Source organism: Orbicella franksi, chromosome 3 (genome assembly GCF_964199315.1).
Source record: "Orbicella franksi chromosome 3, jaOrbFran1.1, whole genome shotgun sequence".
Classification (NCBI taxonomy): Eukaryota; Metazoa; Cnidaria; class Anthozoa; order Scleractinia; family Merulinidae; genus Orbicella; species Orbicella franksi.
In genome coordinates this window covers 28977914-28991432 of record NC_138147.1, presented here as the reverse complement: position 1 = coordinate 28991432, position 13519 = coordinate 28977914, and the positions used below count along the sequence as shown (strand labels likewise).

General features: G+C 37.5%; 2 protein-coding genes across 3 annotated transcripts in view; one reads left to right on the top strand and one right to left on the bottom strand.

The window, feature by feature from the left end:
* Positions 1 to 13519, bottom strand: part of LOC145481889 (lactadherin-like) — a 490145-nt gene that overhangs the window by 374478 nt on the left and 102148 nt on the right. The window lies entirely within an intron of this gene.
* Positions 1124 to 11528, top strand: LOC145481865 (galanin receptor type 1-like). 2 transcript variants are annotated; one of them, XM_081460422.1, is made up of 2 exons: positions 1124 to 1742; positions 9069 to 11528. In XM_081460422.1, exon 2 carries the CDS (start codon positions 9136 to 9138, stop codon positions 10177 to 10179), a length of 1044 nt encoding a protein of 347 aa, XP_081316548.1. In that variant the 5' UTR covers positions 1124 to 1742; positions 9069 to 9135; the 3' UTR covers positions 10180 to 11528. The 2 variants fall into 2 exon arrangements, with proteins under 2 accessions (XP_081316548.1, XP_081316549.1); XM_081460423.1 differs by lacking the exon at positions 1124 to 1742 and adding an exon at positions 3483 to 5932.

The window sequence follows — 13519 nt, the reverse complement described above, 5'->3', positions numbered from 1 at the left end:
ATATAGGTAAAATGTTAACGGGATACGGGATATATAGGTAAAATGTTAACGGGGGATGGGAAAATACACTCTTTTATAAGAATATATTTGGTAACGATATGGAGGCTGAAATTTGCGAAATATTAAGAATATTTTAAGAATATAATTGAAGATATAATATAATTTTCTGTGTAGAAAATTTGTAAATACAATACAATTGTATGTTTTTAACTAAACCGTATAAAATTCTTCCTTTCTATAAACGGCAAAACTAGCCAAAAAGCAACAAAAACAGCATGCAGCAACATGCAGAGCGTGTTCGATGCTAGTAACATTTCTGCAAGAAGTTATTTGCCTCATATCCGGTTTTAATGCCTGCAGTCTGGCTCCAAAATTACACCATGCATCCATACACCAGCTACATTCGAAAACAGAAATGTTACACACTGAAATCTAACAATATTCACAACTTTTAATCACAAGAATATTTTCAGCCTAAAATCAGTAGAAAAATAAGATTAAAACATTCAGCATTTAACACCCGCCCCCTCCCCCATGGGGCCTCAATGAGGTTTTCCCGTCTCAGAAATTACTAGAGCTAGCTTATTTTTGAGTCAGCACGTCGAACACGAACTCTGTGCAAAGGCACACAATCGTGAAAAAACGAAAATCTACAGCGCACAGATAGCCAGTGTCCAGCGAGGTTAACATTGTACGAGAGAGTGTCGCTTGGTTTACATAAAAGGTGTCCTTGAGAACAAAATAGTTGAGCTTTTCGCCGAGACAGCAAAATTGTGTGTAATAATTGGGTGTCGTATTAAACACGTGCGCCAGGAGAGCCGGATATTAGTGTATTTAGATTCATGGGTGAATTTGACTCTGGTATTTTGGTTTGAAAAGTCAAAGCTCTCTAACTGAACAGCCCTTGAGAAGCCTGTGCATACTATATCAACTAACTGATGTTAGCTTACTTGTCGTGATTAACTGAATGACGCACATCTATGTCAGGATTAGTTCTAAGAATTTGTTAGTAGATCAAGAAAAATATCTTGGTTGATCATTTTCATTATTCTTGCCACCTTTGCATTAGCGTTCTACGCTGAAATTTTAATTCTTGGTCATTTTTGCTTCTAGATAGATTTTTAATCTTATTTCCATCGCATCGTCTCATTCGAAACAATTGAAGGAGAGTCAGTTTGATGGCAAAACGTGAGACAATTGTTTATCACGATTGCATAAAATATGCATTTTAGCTTAGTTAAACAAGATTAACAGTGTATCATTTTAAAAATCTTAATGGCAACTCTTTTCCTTTCACAGTGTCAAGATTTTTTATTCGACCAATTGCGAGCTTTCTTTTAATGGAATGACAACATGTGCTCTGCAGGGCGGTGACATGTGAATTTTAAAATCATCTGTACGTGATTGGCGTTTGAAGTAGTTTGCGCTTTCATTAATTTGACGACGAAGCTTCCGATTCGAGATTTAATCAGTGGAATACAACTAACTGCATCTGATCAAACCGTCAGAGAATTCGCAACGCTGTTGATCGCAGAAAGCACGTCCTTGGCGAAAACATACTTTCAAGCTTGATACATTGACGAATCGAAGGGCCAACACCTTCCGAATCGTATTAATCAAGACATCTACGTCCTCAATTCTGTTCGTGAAGTGCGGCATCAAAGCGATACTTCGTTTTCATTTAATTGTTTTTATTTCAAACTGGCGTTAGTTTTGCGTCGAACGGGGACACTCTCATACCGGTAAGTTGTCTTAATATTGTGGCTGCTTACTGATGTAACTGTCTTCCTGAACACTTGAACTGATAGTAATCTAGCAGTGATTGTTTTTTTTTTTTTTTTCCCCTCTTTATCTGGGAAATGGCCTTATAAATTATCTTTGACATCATTCTAATGCTTATTAATGTCAGATGTGGGACCTCTTCGAACTGCATGGGGAGAAAAAGGCTAGTAAGAGTAATTTTTTCCCCGTCGATTTACGTCAACTGGAAAAATAAACGAATCTTCCAGTTGATAAGTCCATTTGATAAAAAAATAACAGCAAAATATTACATTTTTCTTGAAAGTTTTCTTTCATCCGCACTGCTGCTCGAATTAAGACAAAATGAACTACTGGTAATTTACTAGTATTAAACAAATTAGAGTTTTTTGATATTGAGAGCCACTCATAATTTTTCTTTCTACAATGTTAACGCTGAGCTTTTGGTGATGCTTTACGATGGTGTTCCTAGTTGATTTTCTTCCTAATTCTCGAAGCACTTGTTCGTTTGAATAATACTGATATTTTAAGGAGAAATTAGTAAGCTAAGTTTCCGTTCGTCTTTGGAGAAAAAGTCACTCTAGGAGACCAATTGCTGCATGAAGAATCTCGATCAATTAAGCCTACTGTTAGATGCTTCATGGTGTTTATTTTTCTCAATGCAAATGTCAGAAGCTGACTTGCTACTGTTAAGACACCTTTGCTAGTTAAGAATTTAACTTTTGTTCAAATGACCTGAAATAATTACAAAGAAAGAGCACTGAAACATTTTCCATTTCATAAGTCGGAGTTATTTGAGGTGTTAAAATAATTAGGTAGCATGATGCCATTGGCTATCCGGGGTCGAAAAATGCTTTTTGCTTCCGTATAACCTTTAATTTCTGGGCCGATAGAAAAAAATAATTTCATGCAAATCTAAAAATATCCGACTTTTAATTACTTTTGTGTGAAATGAGAGTATTTATGTCTATTTATGGCTTTTAATTATCAACTCTCTGATTTTTTTTTGATTTTTTTATTTTGCTGTAAAAGATAACCTTAAAATACCAGGAATTTGCCATTTTGAAAATTGCCATTATCTTCTGTTTTAGTAAGGCCGAGCTATCTAGTTTATTTCTTGAAGTTAATGAGTAAAAATTTTAAAATATTTTCTGCTGATTATCATGAATAACATATTTGCTGTAATCTGTAATAAGTAATGGTAAAAGGAAAGAGTGGAGGCCTGTTCGGTCCGCAATCATACGAGTGATTAATTAAGAAAACCGCACGACCGCGAAGCGGGAGTCTGATATGGTTAATTCTCTCATAATCGCAAAGTCGTGTTACCGAATCATCAAAGCTATATCAAAATTTGTAACAAAGAAACGAAAAGTTTAAACTTTTTGTTGAAAAAAAAATCACGTAATAAACTTAACAGGGGGGAAGGACCCCATGCAGGTGCAATTGTCAGACACGGCAGCCCGCGCAAATGAAATAAATTGTCCAATAATTAACAATTATTCACCGAAAGGGAGGTAAATATCCACAACTTTCACCGACACCGAAGTGAAAAGTTGTTTTAGTACATAAAACGCAAGTTAAATACTCAGCCTCGTTTATCCGAACAATATAAGAGGGAGCGGCTCGCTATCAGATTTTAAGACTTGTATAAAGACATATCTTTTTAACAAATTTTATAACTAGACTTTTGGTTAGTTAGTTAATTAGCAGATTAGATAGTTTAGCTAGTTAGTTAGTCAGTCACTTAGTTAAGTTAGTCAGTTTTTATTTAAAGGTTTTAATGATTCCTAGTTTTACTTTCATTTTTACAGCTTAGCTATTTTATTTGTTAGTAATTTTTTATCACTGATGTAAATTTTTAATGTAAATTTTATTTTTAATAACATTTTTTACTGTAAAGCGCCATGAGCCATGGATATGGCGCTATACAAATCTATTATTATTATTATTATTATCCGAAAAATTTCTCCTCGGTAACTGAAGCGAAACGAGAAGCCATTTTGTTTGTTTACGTTTACTCAGAGTAAATAGTACTTGCTATTCAGCTCCGAGCTGGCCAATCAGAATACATTGAAAGCAATATTTACTTGTGTGGTATCCACTAACACCAGACATGATGCGTGAACTGTGCAATAAATGCTCTAACATAAAGGCCTGCTGATAGCCAGTTGGATCTGACAAGTTTGTAATAGTTATCAACGATGAAGAATATTGTTCTCTTGAGTTTTGAATTCTAAAATTTGAATACTAAAAGTTTTGAATACTAAAAGTTCGAAATTTATCGGGCATTTCATATGACACTGAGTCAAACTTCAGAAAACCATCGTCTCGTTTCGGTTATTTATATTTTATGCCATTTTCACTCTCGCCAACTTAACTAATTCACACTTTTTAGAGGGTCAGTGGTCGGCCACTCTTCCTCAGAATCAAAATCATTATCGTTGCATTTACTATGATGTGCACGAATGAATTTGGCTTCTCAAAATCACGCTACCAAAATTAAATTGTCTTGAATTTATTATTTTTAGATAACTCCTGTACAAATTATGTCTGCAATTACTAAGAATTTAAAGCTTGATTTTCAAAGTCATAGACTTGTTTGTAGAACAAGGCCGGTTTTAGAAACATCGAATTCCGGGTCGTATTGAGAAAGAACACAAACCCATTGCACTTTTCACAAATTGTAGGCAGCTAAAACACATAAGGAAATGAACGATAAAACAATATTGCAGTATACTATGAAAACAATGATTTTTAAACCGACACTGCACTTTCTGCTAATTGGTAAAGAACAAAAGATGTCAATTTAGCTGTTAACCTGTGATGAAATTGAGGTGATCCAAAAAACATTTTTACTTACGATTGTCAGGGCGTCTTTTAAATCAAGTGATTCGTTATTCAAATGTCGAAGAAAAAGGTTTGGTCGGTTTCCCCGCACCAGTTGGTGATACCAACGTTTATATTTGAAAGCAAGGAGGTTGGGTTCCAGTTTCCAAGGAGCTCCTGGTGAAAAACATTGCCGAAAAAATGAAGGCACTATAACTTTTTGCACGTTGGTACAATGCTTTCAAATTCTTTGAAAGACGCATTTTGGAATGGATATGGCAATTACCATTTCTCAAATAAGGTGTTCTTATTTCGTTGCACAACTTTAAAAGCTTTTTTAATCGTTTTGGTCACATAGAAGTCAAGAGAAGACGGTATAAAATTTTATCACAGCTCCTTAGCAAAGTTTGTCGCGATTGCTTTGTCTATATCGCTGCAAGTTAATTATTTCCGATTATGTCGTGCGAACATCATTTTGCAAAACTATTGTATAAATTGCATGTAAGACAAAGCTGAAGACTACGAATCGGGTTTGCTGTTAATACATGTCGAGGCAGATTATGGGATGATAAGGAAGGAAACTGGCAACACAGGGAAATTCTTGCAAAACGTGGTCATTATGTTAGAGTAATAATAAAGTGAGTGACATTTAAATGAATCAATGGATGTTATGACGATGAACGATGGAAAGTCGAAAATATCCGCAGACATTCCATTTAGCAATCCCACTTCGTTAGAAAAATAATACCACAAATTTAGAACAGAAATGGTTCAAGTAAACTACTCTAAACCTCGCTTATTTAAACAAGATCGCAAATCGTTTTGCGCACCCATACAAAGTACAAGCGAGAAGAGCAGCTGCTTTTCCATGTTTTATTGTTCTGAGCATCCGCATTATTGAAATTGTAGTTGAAATGTCATTTCGAATTCTAATCTCGAGTAGGAGTCGATTTAAAGGCTGAGTGATGTCAATCATTCCACCAAAGAACTTGATTTATAATAAAATATCCTTTATGTTGCTGAGAGTACCTAACCGTGGGAGTGCTGTACGTTCAAGAGGCTTAAACTGACAAACGGAGTTTTAGCTAAGAGCTGACATTCGGTAAAACCACAACATCCGATGTGTCGACTATAGTTCAATCAATACCGCCAGAATACAATGAACTGTAAGCGTGTATGAGATACGAAAATGTCATGTACCTCTTGACAGACTTTCCTTGACTTCCTCTGTTAATTAAAGATCCGTACGCTTTCCGCAAACGAGTCAAAGAACGTTTTCATTCATAATTGATAAGGGTTCATTTGAGACACGTTCTTGCAAACTGATCCCTTGCAACGATTTTACAAGGTAAGTTCTGGTAATATCGTGGGGACTGATGAGAATGGCTGGAAAAATAATGATTTACAGTTTATTCTCGAACCTTTGGACGTAAGAGTACGCGTCAAATTAATGCAATTGAAATCTTTTATTGATTTTGATTCAAAGACTCGCACTTCAAGGGCGATAAGATTTATTTTTATTATGTCGTATCTCTTCGAGGCCATTCCCAGGTTTCACGTTTTGGTTAGTTTTCATGTAGTTCTTATATAAATGAACATTCTGTCATTTTAGTTACTTTGTCCATCGCGTACATTGTATTTCAGTGTAGTTGAGGCTACAATAGGCATGCATCGCGTACAAACATTATAGGCGGCACTGCTCGTAATGATCTAGTACAGATTACATAATAAGTTACTGCACCTTTCCGATAACACCCGAACTCTGCTTAATCAACGGTTTCTTTTCTCGCTGCTGTAAATGATCTTACCGAGTCTCTCAGGAAACAGAAATTTACGTCAACATGTTTGAAAGGTCATGTCTGTGGGTTATGATTGGCAGATTTCGATCCATTTTGTCTTTCTTGTTTTATTTTTTTTTTTTTTTTCAAGGCGTAATTAAGATTGGGTGGCGGCAGACAATAGAGCGGTTTTCACTTGAGTGTCGAAAAGTGATTGATTTTATATTACTACGCTTCACGATCTGCTTGAAAAACGTGTGTCACTTTTTCATTTAATCAGAAGTAAAACCAAACCCAATCTTAACTCTCTCGCACATAGTTTCCCGCGCTTCGCGTCAGCTACAACCATTTACTTCGAGCTTTGATACAGAGGATATCCTCATACAGAGGATCCAATGTTTGGAATCTTTTAGAACCATCCGCTGTCAGCACCAGAGATTATGCTAAAAGGGCAAAAAGGTCTCCCGCCCTCAGAAACTTGAACTTTAGTGAAGAGTCACCGCAGATTGGTCCCCAATTTGACAGTGAGTTCGTCTTTTATTGATTTTATTCATATCTTTTTTGCATTTCTTCAATTTTTTCTCACCCCGTTAACATTTTAACACGGCCCCATAAGCTATATTAGCTTTAAAACCCACCGTGTTTAAATGAAAGGTGTTTTTGTTTTTGATTGGTTCAATGGATTTTCTTTGTCCTTTGTGATTGCCTAAATGGATTACTTTGGTCTTGGTTTATGACTTATAACACGCGAATTTTTCTCAATCAAAGGCTGCGTGTTTTACTGCTGCAATCACCTCCACAGATTTCTTAGGAAACAGAAATTTACTTCCACGGGTTCAAATGGTCACGTCTGGGAGTTGTGCTTGGTAAAATTTCGATCTATTTTGTTTCCTTTTTTTCGAATCAATATTATGATAGAATGACTTAAGCCAATAGCGCAATGATTAGTTGCATGGGTTTTGAACTTCAGAGTTCGCGTGTTAGTGAAAGGGGAAGCGAAAGTGACTTTCACATCGTCTCTTAGCTTCCTAACAGAAACAAGTGCATATACACATCTCTAGAATATGAACTCTTAACTTATTGGATCTTTAATAACTACAACCAAAATAGGACACGCCATCTAATAGGGATTTTACGAAAACCACAACTGAACGTCACTTAACAAAAGGTCAACGAGCAGAACAATGGCTGCGCGCGTGCGTTATAATTTCTTTGAAGACTTTTTTGCCGTCCTCAGCAAATTTAGGGAACTTCAGCAAACCACGACGGCGACACCGACAAGAACGTCATTAAACAAAAGGTTTAATGAGCAAAACAATGGTTCTGTGTCTACGTTTTGAATCTTGGTACATTTCGAACCCGTCATCTGCAAAAAAACAACGTGAAATGACCAAGTTCTAAGCATTATTTTGGAGAACGTGAACCACAATGGCTAATTTTTCACATCTTTCTTTGGAATTGAACGCCGTCATTTCATATTTAGCCTTTGCTAAATATGAAATTCTTTGCTGAAACTTCCTGATAACGTGAAATGACCAAATTATGCGATCTCTGGAGAAAGAATTTAACACTATGTTCCATATTCAGCCTCGAATACTTCAGAGTATAGCGAGATTCATATTTAAATATGAATTCGTTTTTTTAATGGACCTGTCTTCGGCGTCGCCGTAGTGGTTACTTAAATTGCTAATTACATTTTCTGTTCAGCTAAAATTAACTTAAAAAACCTTTTAAGCTTCTACGACTGATTAAACTCCCTATCTCATTGGTGTATTATATTCCTATATTTTATAATTATTTTAACAGAACGTGAAAATTAGGACGGCTAACAGTTTGGTTATATTGGTATAAAGCCTGAGTATTTTAAAATGTTGAAATATAATTGACAGTAATTTGCCCATGAATTTTAAAAGATTACAAATGAGCGTCACTGACATTTTCCAAAGTGCCACTTTGTGTCATCTTGATTCTCTACGTGATTTCTACGAGGGTAAACGTTCTTCATAACGTTGATCACGAGTGAGTTTTCAATCTAGTTGGAGATGAAAGAGTGTTTTATACTCAAACATACCTGGATTGGGTGTAAAACAAGGAAGCGGCAATTACAAAGCGCTAATGAGGGCTCAAACCGGTAAAATTTCGAAATATATTTGACTGTTTTTTTGGTTTTTTTTTCCCAAGGATTTTGACCCATTATTGACAAGATAGGAAAAACCTGCCAGACTTGAAATAGGTAGCCACAAAATTTCTTAATAATCTATTGGTTTCAACAGAGCGTATATTTCCTTTTTTTATCATTATATTATTTCGCGAGCTAAAATCCTTACTTCATATACTCTGACTGGTTAAATCAAATAGGAGACAAGAAAACTTTGTCAAAACGAGATATCAAAAACTTTGACACATGGTAGTAGTGTGGTGTACATCACTGCGTACTGATTTTCTCAGTGCATTAGAATACGAGTAGTCCCTCTTTTGCTTACTTCATTGAGTGTGACACGAGAAATAAAGCGCCGGAAAAACGTGGCGGCAGCGCGAAATCTAAAGAAATCTCCCTTTGAAATACGCGCTTCCCGCCTCCAGATTTCGCGCGGAAATTTTTGGGAGCAGCTTGTTCGTGTCACGCGCATGACAGACCAAGCGAAAAAGGGACTGCTCATAATCTACAGTGAATTGATTGTATGTAATTTTTTTCTCTTTGTCCAGGTGAAACTAAAGTGGCAAATCGTGGTCTTTTGTGACTGAGTGGTGGCAGGAAAAATAAAACGTCATAATGTCGGCTGCGCTTAGTAACAACTCCAACACAAACTGCAGTGGAGAGAGTTGCCAACAAAACCAGCCAAACCAGACTGACAACACCGTCGACATGATCTTTCTTTGGCTAATCATTATCGTTGGTGTTTTAGGCAACTCATTGGTCCTTACAGTAGTAAAGATGATTCGCAGCATGAGAACAACAACCAACTACCTCCTGGTCAACGTAGCTGCTGCAGACATAACCACGCTATTATTTACGGCCGTCCATGTTATCATTGGAAGTGTGATTGGAAGTGCCGGTAGACACCCTTCGTCGCCGACGCTTCTTAGTTTCCTTTGTAAGTTTATCTTCAATAACAGCATCGTCATTGTGACACTGTTAGTGACGTCGCTGACGATGACAATTCTGGCCTTCGAGAGATACCACGCTCTGTTGAAACCGCTGACTATGTCGGGTAGGCTCACCACCGGCAATATCGCTTACGTCATTAGCGCCCTCTGGTTGGTTGCCATAGCGATGGTAACTCCGATCTTTGTAACTTTTGATTACGATTTGGGAACGGGGCAGTGCCCTAAATTTGTCAGCAACAAAATGGTGATCTATATTGACTGTCTGTTTGTCATTCTCACTATAATTCCATTTACTGTGATTGCCTTTTGCTACTCCCAGATCATCTATGGTCTTTACTTCAACAACACCATCTGTAATAACAAAAGTGAGAGAGGCGACACTCGAGAGGAGACGAAAGAAAAGAGAAGATTGGTGATCCTCCTCATCTTGTTGACCGTGGTCTTTTTCATAGCTTTTATCCCGTACGGTATTTTGATAATCCTGAATTTTAACAAGATAAGAAATACAAACACTTTTCTCCTGAAACATTCTGCACAGTACCTCACGCTACTGAGCTGTTCGGTGAACCCGTTCATCTACGCGTTTCAAAGTTCCAGTTACAGGCGCAGCTTCGTGTTTCTAATCAAGAAAATATTTTGCCGTGACACAACCGTGGACGCCATTGAACTCCTTGAAATGCGCACTCGTACTTCCCTGCGAAACGCGTGATTCGCTGACAACTGCAAAGATCGATTGGTACACTTCACACTGAGGCTGAAAACGAGATGCACCGCAGCGTTCCTAGAGCGCTTTGCGATCAAAGTTTTATTTAGGAACAATTGCAGACATAGCGGCAAGTCATAAGTAGAACAAAGACTGCCATGAAACGGATTATACCATGAGCACTAAGTCCCTTGCCATTTACATAGATTGTTTCTGTCGAGGAACTATCGGCTGATAGTTGACCCGCGGAAATTGGATGTTCTTAACACAGATTAAATATCTGTCCGAAAAGCGAAGCTTCAAGAGCAGCTACGCTAGTTTTAGGAACATCAAGTTTCTAAGGGGCAACTATCAGATCGATAGTAATTCCGAGACATGAACACTCTTAGTCTTTTTTGTTTACCACTAAATGTTCTTCCGCGCGCCACTTGTTCTTGCCGCTTTTAGTTGTTTACAGTAGTAGAAATAAACTGTTGTTGTTGTTGACTTCAAAAATCATATTGAATTATTTTCAACTTTTTCTAGATGCAAGGCGTGAAAGCCAAATATGAAATTTGAAACAGAAAACAGACAAAAACCCATTTAGTACAATGCAGATCAATCAAATGTTTATTCATGCATTTAGCCTGTTTACAGAAAGATTTTCACGGACGAATACTATCCATCTGGGTATTTTCCTCGGACGGGCACTATGGGCTGATAGTGTCTCTCCGCCAGTGAACATTATTGTGCTACGTGATCAACTTAAACCAATAAGAATCAGAGAAAATTTATTGGTGAACTATAATTAATAATAGGATTTCACCAATTCAGTAATGTGTGCTAATCAAATAGACAGAATCTCCAGTATAGACATAATTTCATTATCTCTCTGGCTGGCACGATCCTCCTTGAAGAGACATATTGAAAAAAGAAAGCGTGATGCGCTTTCCCAATTTTTGACAGTAAATTATGGATTATAGGGTCTTATGTATTTGGAAATGGCCACACGAGCCTAATTTGTCCGCCATATTGACGCGACAAAACAGCGCGGCGACTAAATTATCCTAAATTTGTGACGTCATAATTTGCCACTTCCATATATGAAGTATATATCGATATAAGAAAACGGAGCATACTGCCATGGTAATAATACTTTAAAAGAACAGAGTGAACACGTAGTCAAGCAGTGCGTGTAGGTAAATATCATTCATTGTGTGATTTCTTAAAATTAAATACCAGAATACCTGAATCCTTTTATCATTTGATCTTAACTCCGTTTTTACGAGGCAAACGTCAAAGAAAGTAGCCTACAAGCCTGGTCTCGACTACCTTTGGTCGAAACATCAGCGCTTCGCCCAAAAATTTATCCCCTTCCCCCCCACCCCCTCCCCCCCGCCTTACCCCTCCGCCTCCCCGGCCCGTACGCCTATGCCAAGGAGTATGGTTTTTGAGCCGGAAAATGGGTTCCACACAGATTCGTCATTTTGGTCTAAACTTGTGTATGGTGTTTTAGTGAAATACACATAAATGTATTACAATGTACTTTCATCGGCGCGAAGAAAAATAAACAGCACGCAATGCATGCAGAAGCGATGACGTTTAAAAATTGTTCCTAGAAGATTGGAACATGAGCAGACAAACTGATTCTTAAACTTTTGGGTTAGACATTTTAGGAGTCTACATTTAGGGTAGTCCATTGGTGGTTCATTCAAGTAGTTCATGTACCAGGTCCATCTTGTTAGTCCATGTGCTAGGGGTCAGCGAAATGTACCAACCCAAATAGAAAGCACTCCGCTGAAAAGTTCCTCTCTCTGAAATTAAAACCTTATTATCTTTGAAGATATTTGGCAAAGCTAATTACCTCACCGGAAATTAATTTGTTGTTTTAACCATATACTTGTCCAAGAGAAAATCATTTTCTCTTGACTTGTCATATCGGTGTGCGACCCACTTGTCTATCTAAAATTGTATGTATTGAAGATATGTTATTATGAGTTTGCCCGTGAGCGCAAATTTATCCGACACTGTATAAACCAAAAATCTTACCCCAAATCTTCGTTTAAAAGCTGATATTAAAAGCACTCCGCTGATCCTACAAACAGCAAAGGAAAGCCGCAAAGGAAAGCCGCAAAGGAATGTTACTCTCTCTGAAATCGACACCTTATTATCTTTAAAAATATTTGGCAACACTAATTACCTCACCGGAAATTAATTTGTTGTTTTAAGTGTATACTTGTCATATCGATTAAAAGCAGTCTGCTGATCCTACAAACAGCAAAGGAAAGCCACAAAGCCTTCACCTATCGCCTGTGCGACTTACTTGTCCACCTAAACTTGTATGTATGGAGGATATGCTCTTATTATGAGTTTGCCCGTGAACGCAAATTTATCCGATACTGTTTAAACCAAAATCCAGCCCTAAATCGTCTTTTAAAAGCTACAATTAAAAGCACTCCGCTGAACCTACAAACAGCAAAGGAAAGCAGCAAAGGAACTCCCAGAGTGCATTTCGCTTCCACAGGGGGATAAATCGTGCGCGACATAAGCGCACGGACATAAGCGCGACAAACTATGCGAAATCACTATCCAAAGGAATGCATGCATGCCAGCATAAAGCGATGACGTCACACAATACGTCATCGCTTAAAAAGGGAACGAGGGGATCATTTGGCTCCATTTACTAATCTAGATCAGTATACATCTATTAGCGTTCTATTACGTACAAATGCCGTACTCTGATTGGCTACGCTACTTACTATCTATTCTATTATTCTACTTCTATTCTATTACAGTGTGCAGTTGTTAACAAAATGGCGGCCGCTTCTTTACGTTTTCGAAGTGTCTGTGAAGAGAATTTAGCTAAAGTTTTGAACGACAATTAGTAATTCATTCTCGATTTCTATGGCTGGGCCCTCGTCAACTATCACGCGACAGAAATCTCCAGCTTATGTAATCTAATTATTAAAAATAAAAAGGCTGACTCCACTGAAAAACTCAGTGTGGTGAACCGGAAACTACATCCGCGACTTGATTTATTGCTGTAGCAAAGAGATTATACACACGTCCGATTCTTATGGCTCTCTGTCTGTTAGAAACACCATACTCATGATCAGTGGTCTGGAATTTAGAGATTTGGATTCAAAATGACGTATTTATCTGAAGTGGTATATAGCTGGGAGCTCACTGGCCACCGGCAGTTCAAAGCTCCAACTCCCGTATCGATTCCCTCTTTCACATTATTGTTCATTTGCATTTGAATACTCCCAAAAGCTCGTCATATATTTCTATTGATATAAGTGCACATAAGTGAGCGCACCATGTCGCGTTTTCGTTTTTTATCGTGCTTCGGGTTCCTTAGACACTT

Bases quoted from the DNA above. Each gene is read 5' to 3' on its own strand.
- LOC145481865 (XM_081460422.1), top strand. From the start codon at position 9,136: ATGTCGGCTGCGCTTAGTAACAACTCCAACACAAACTGCAGTGGAGAG.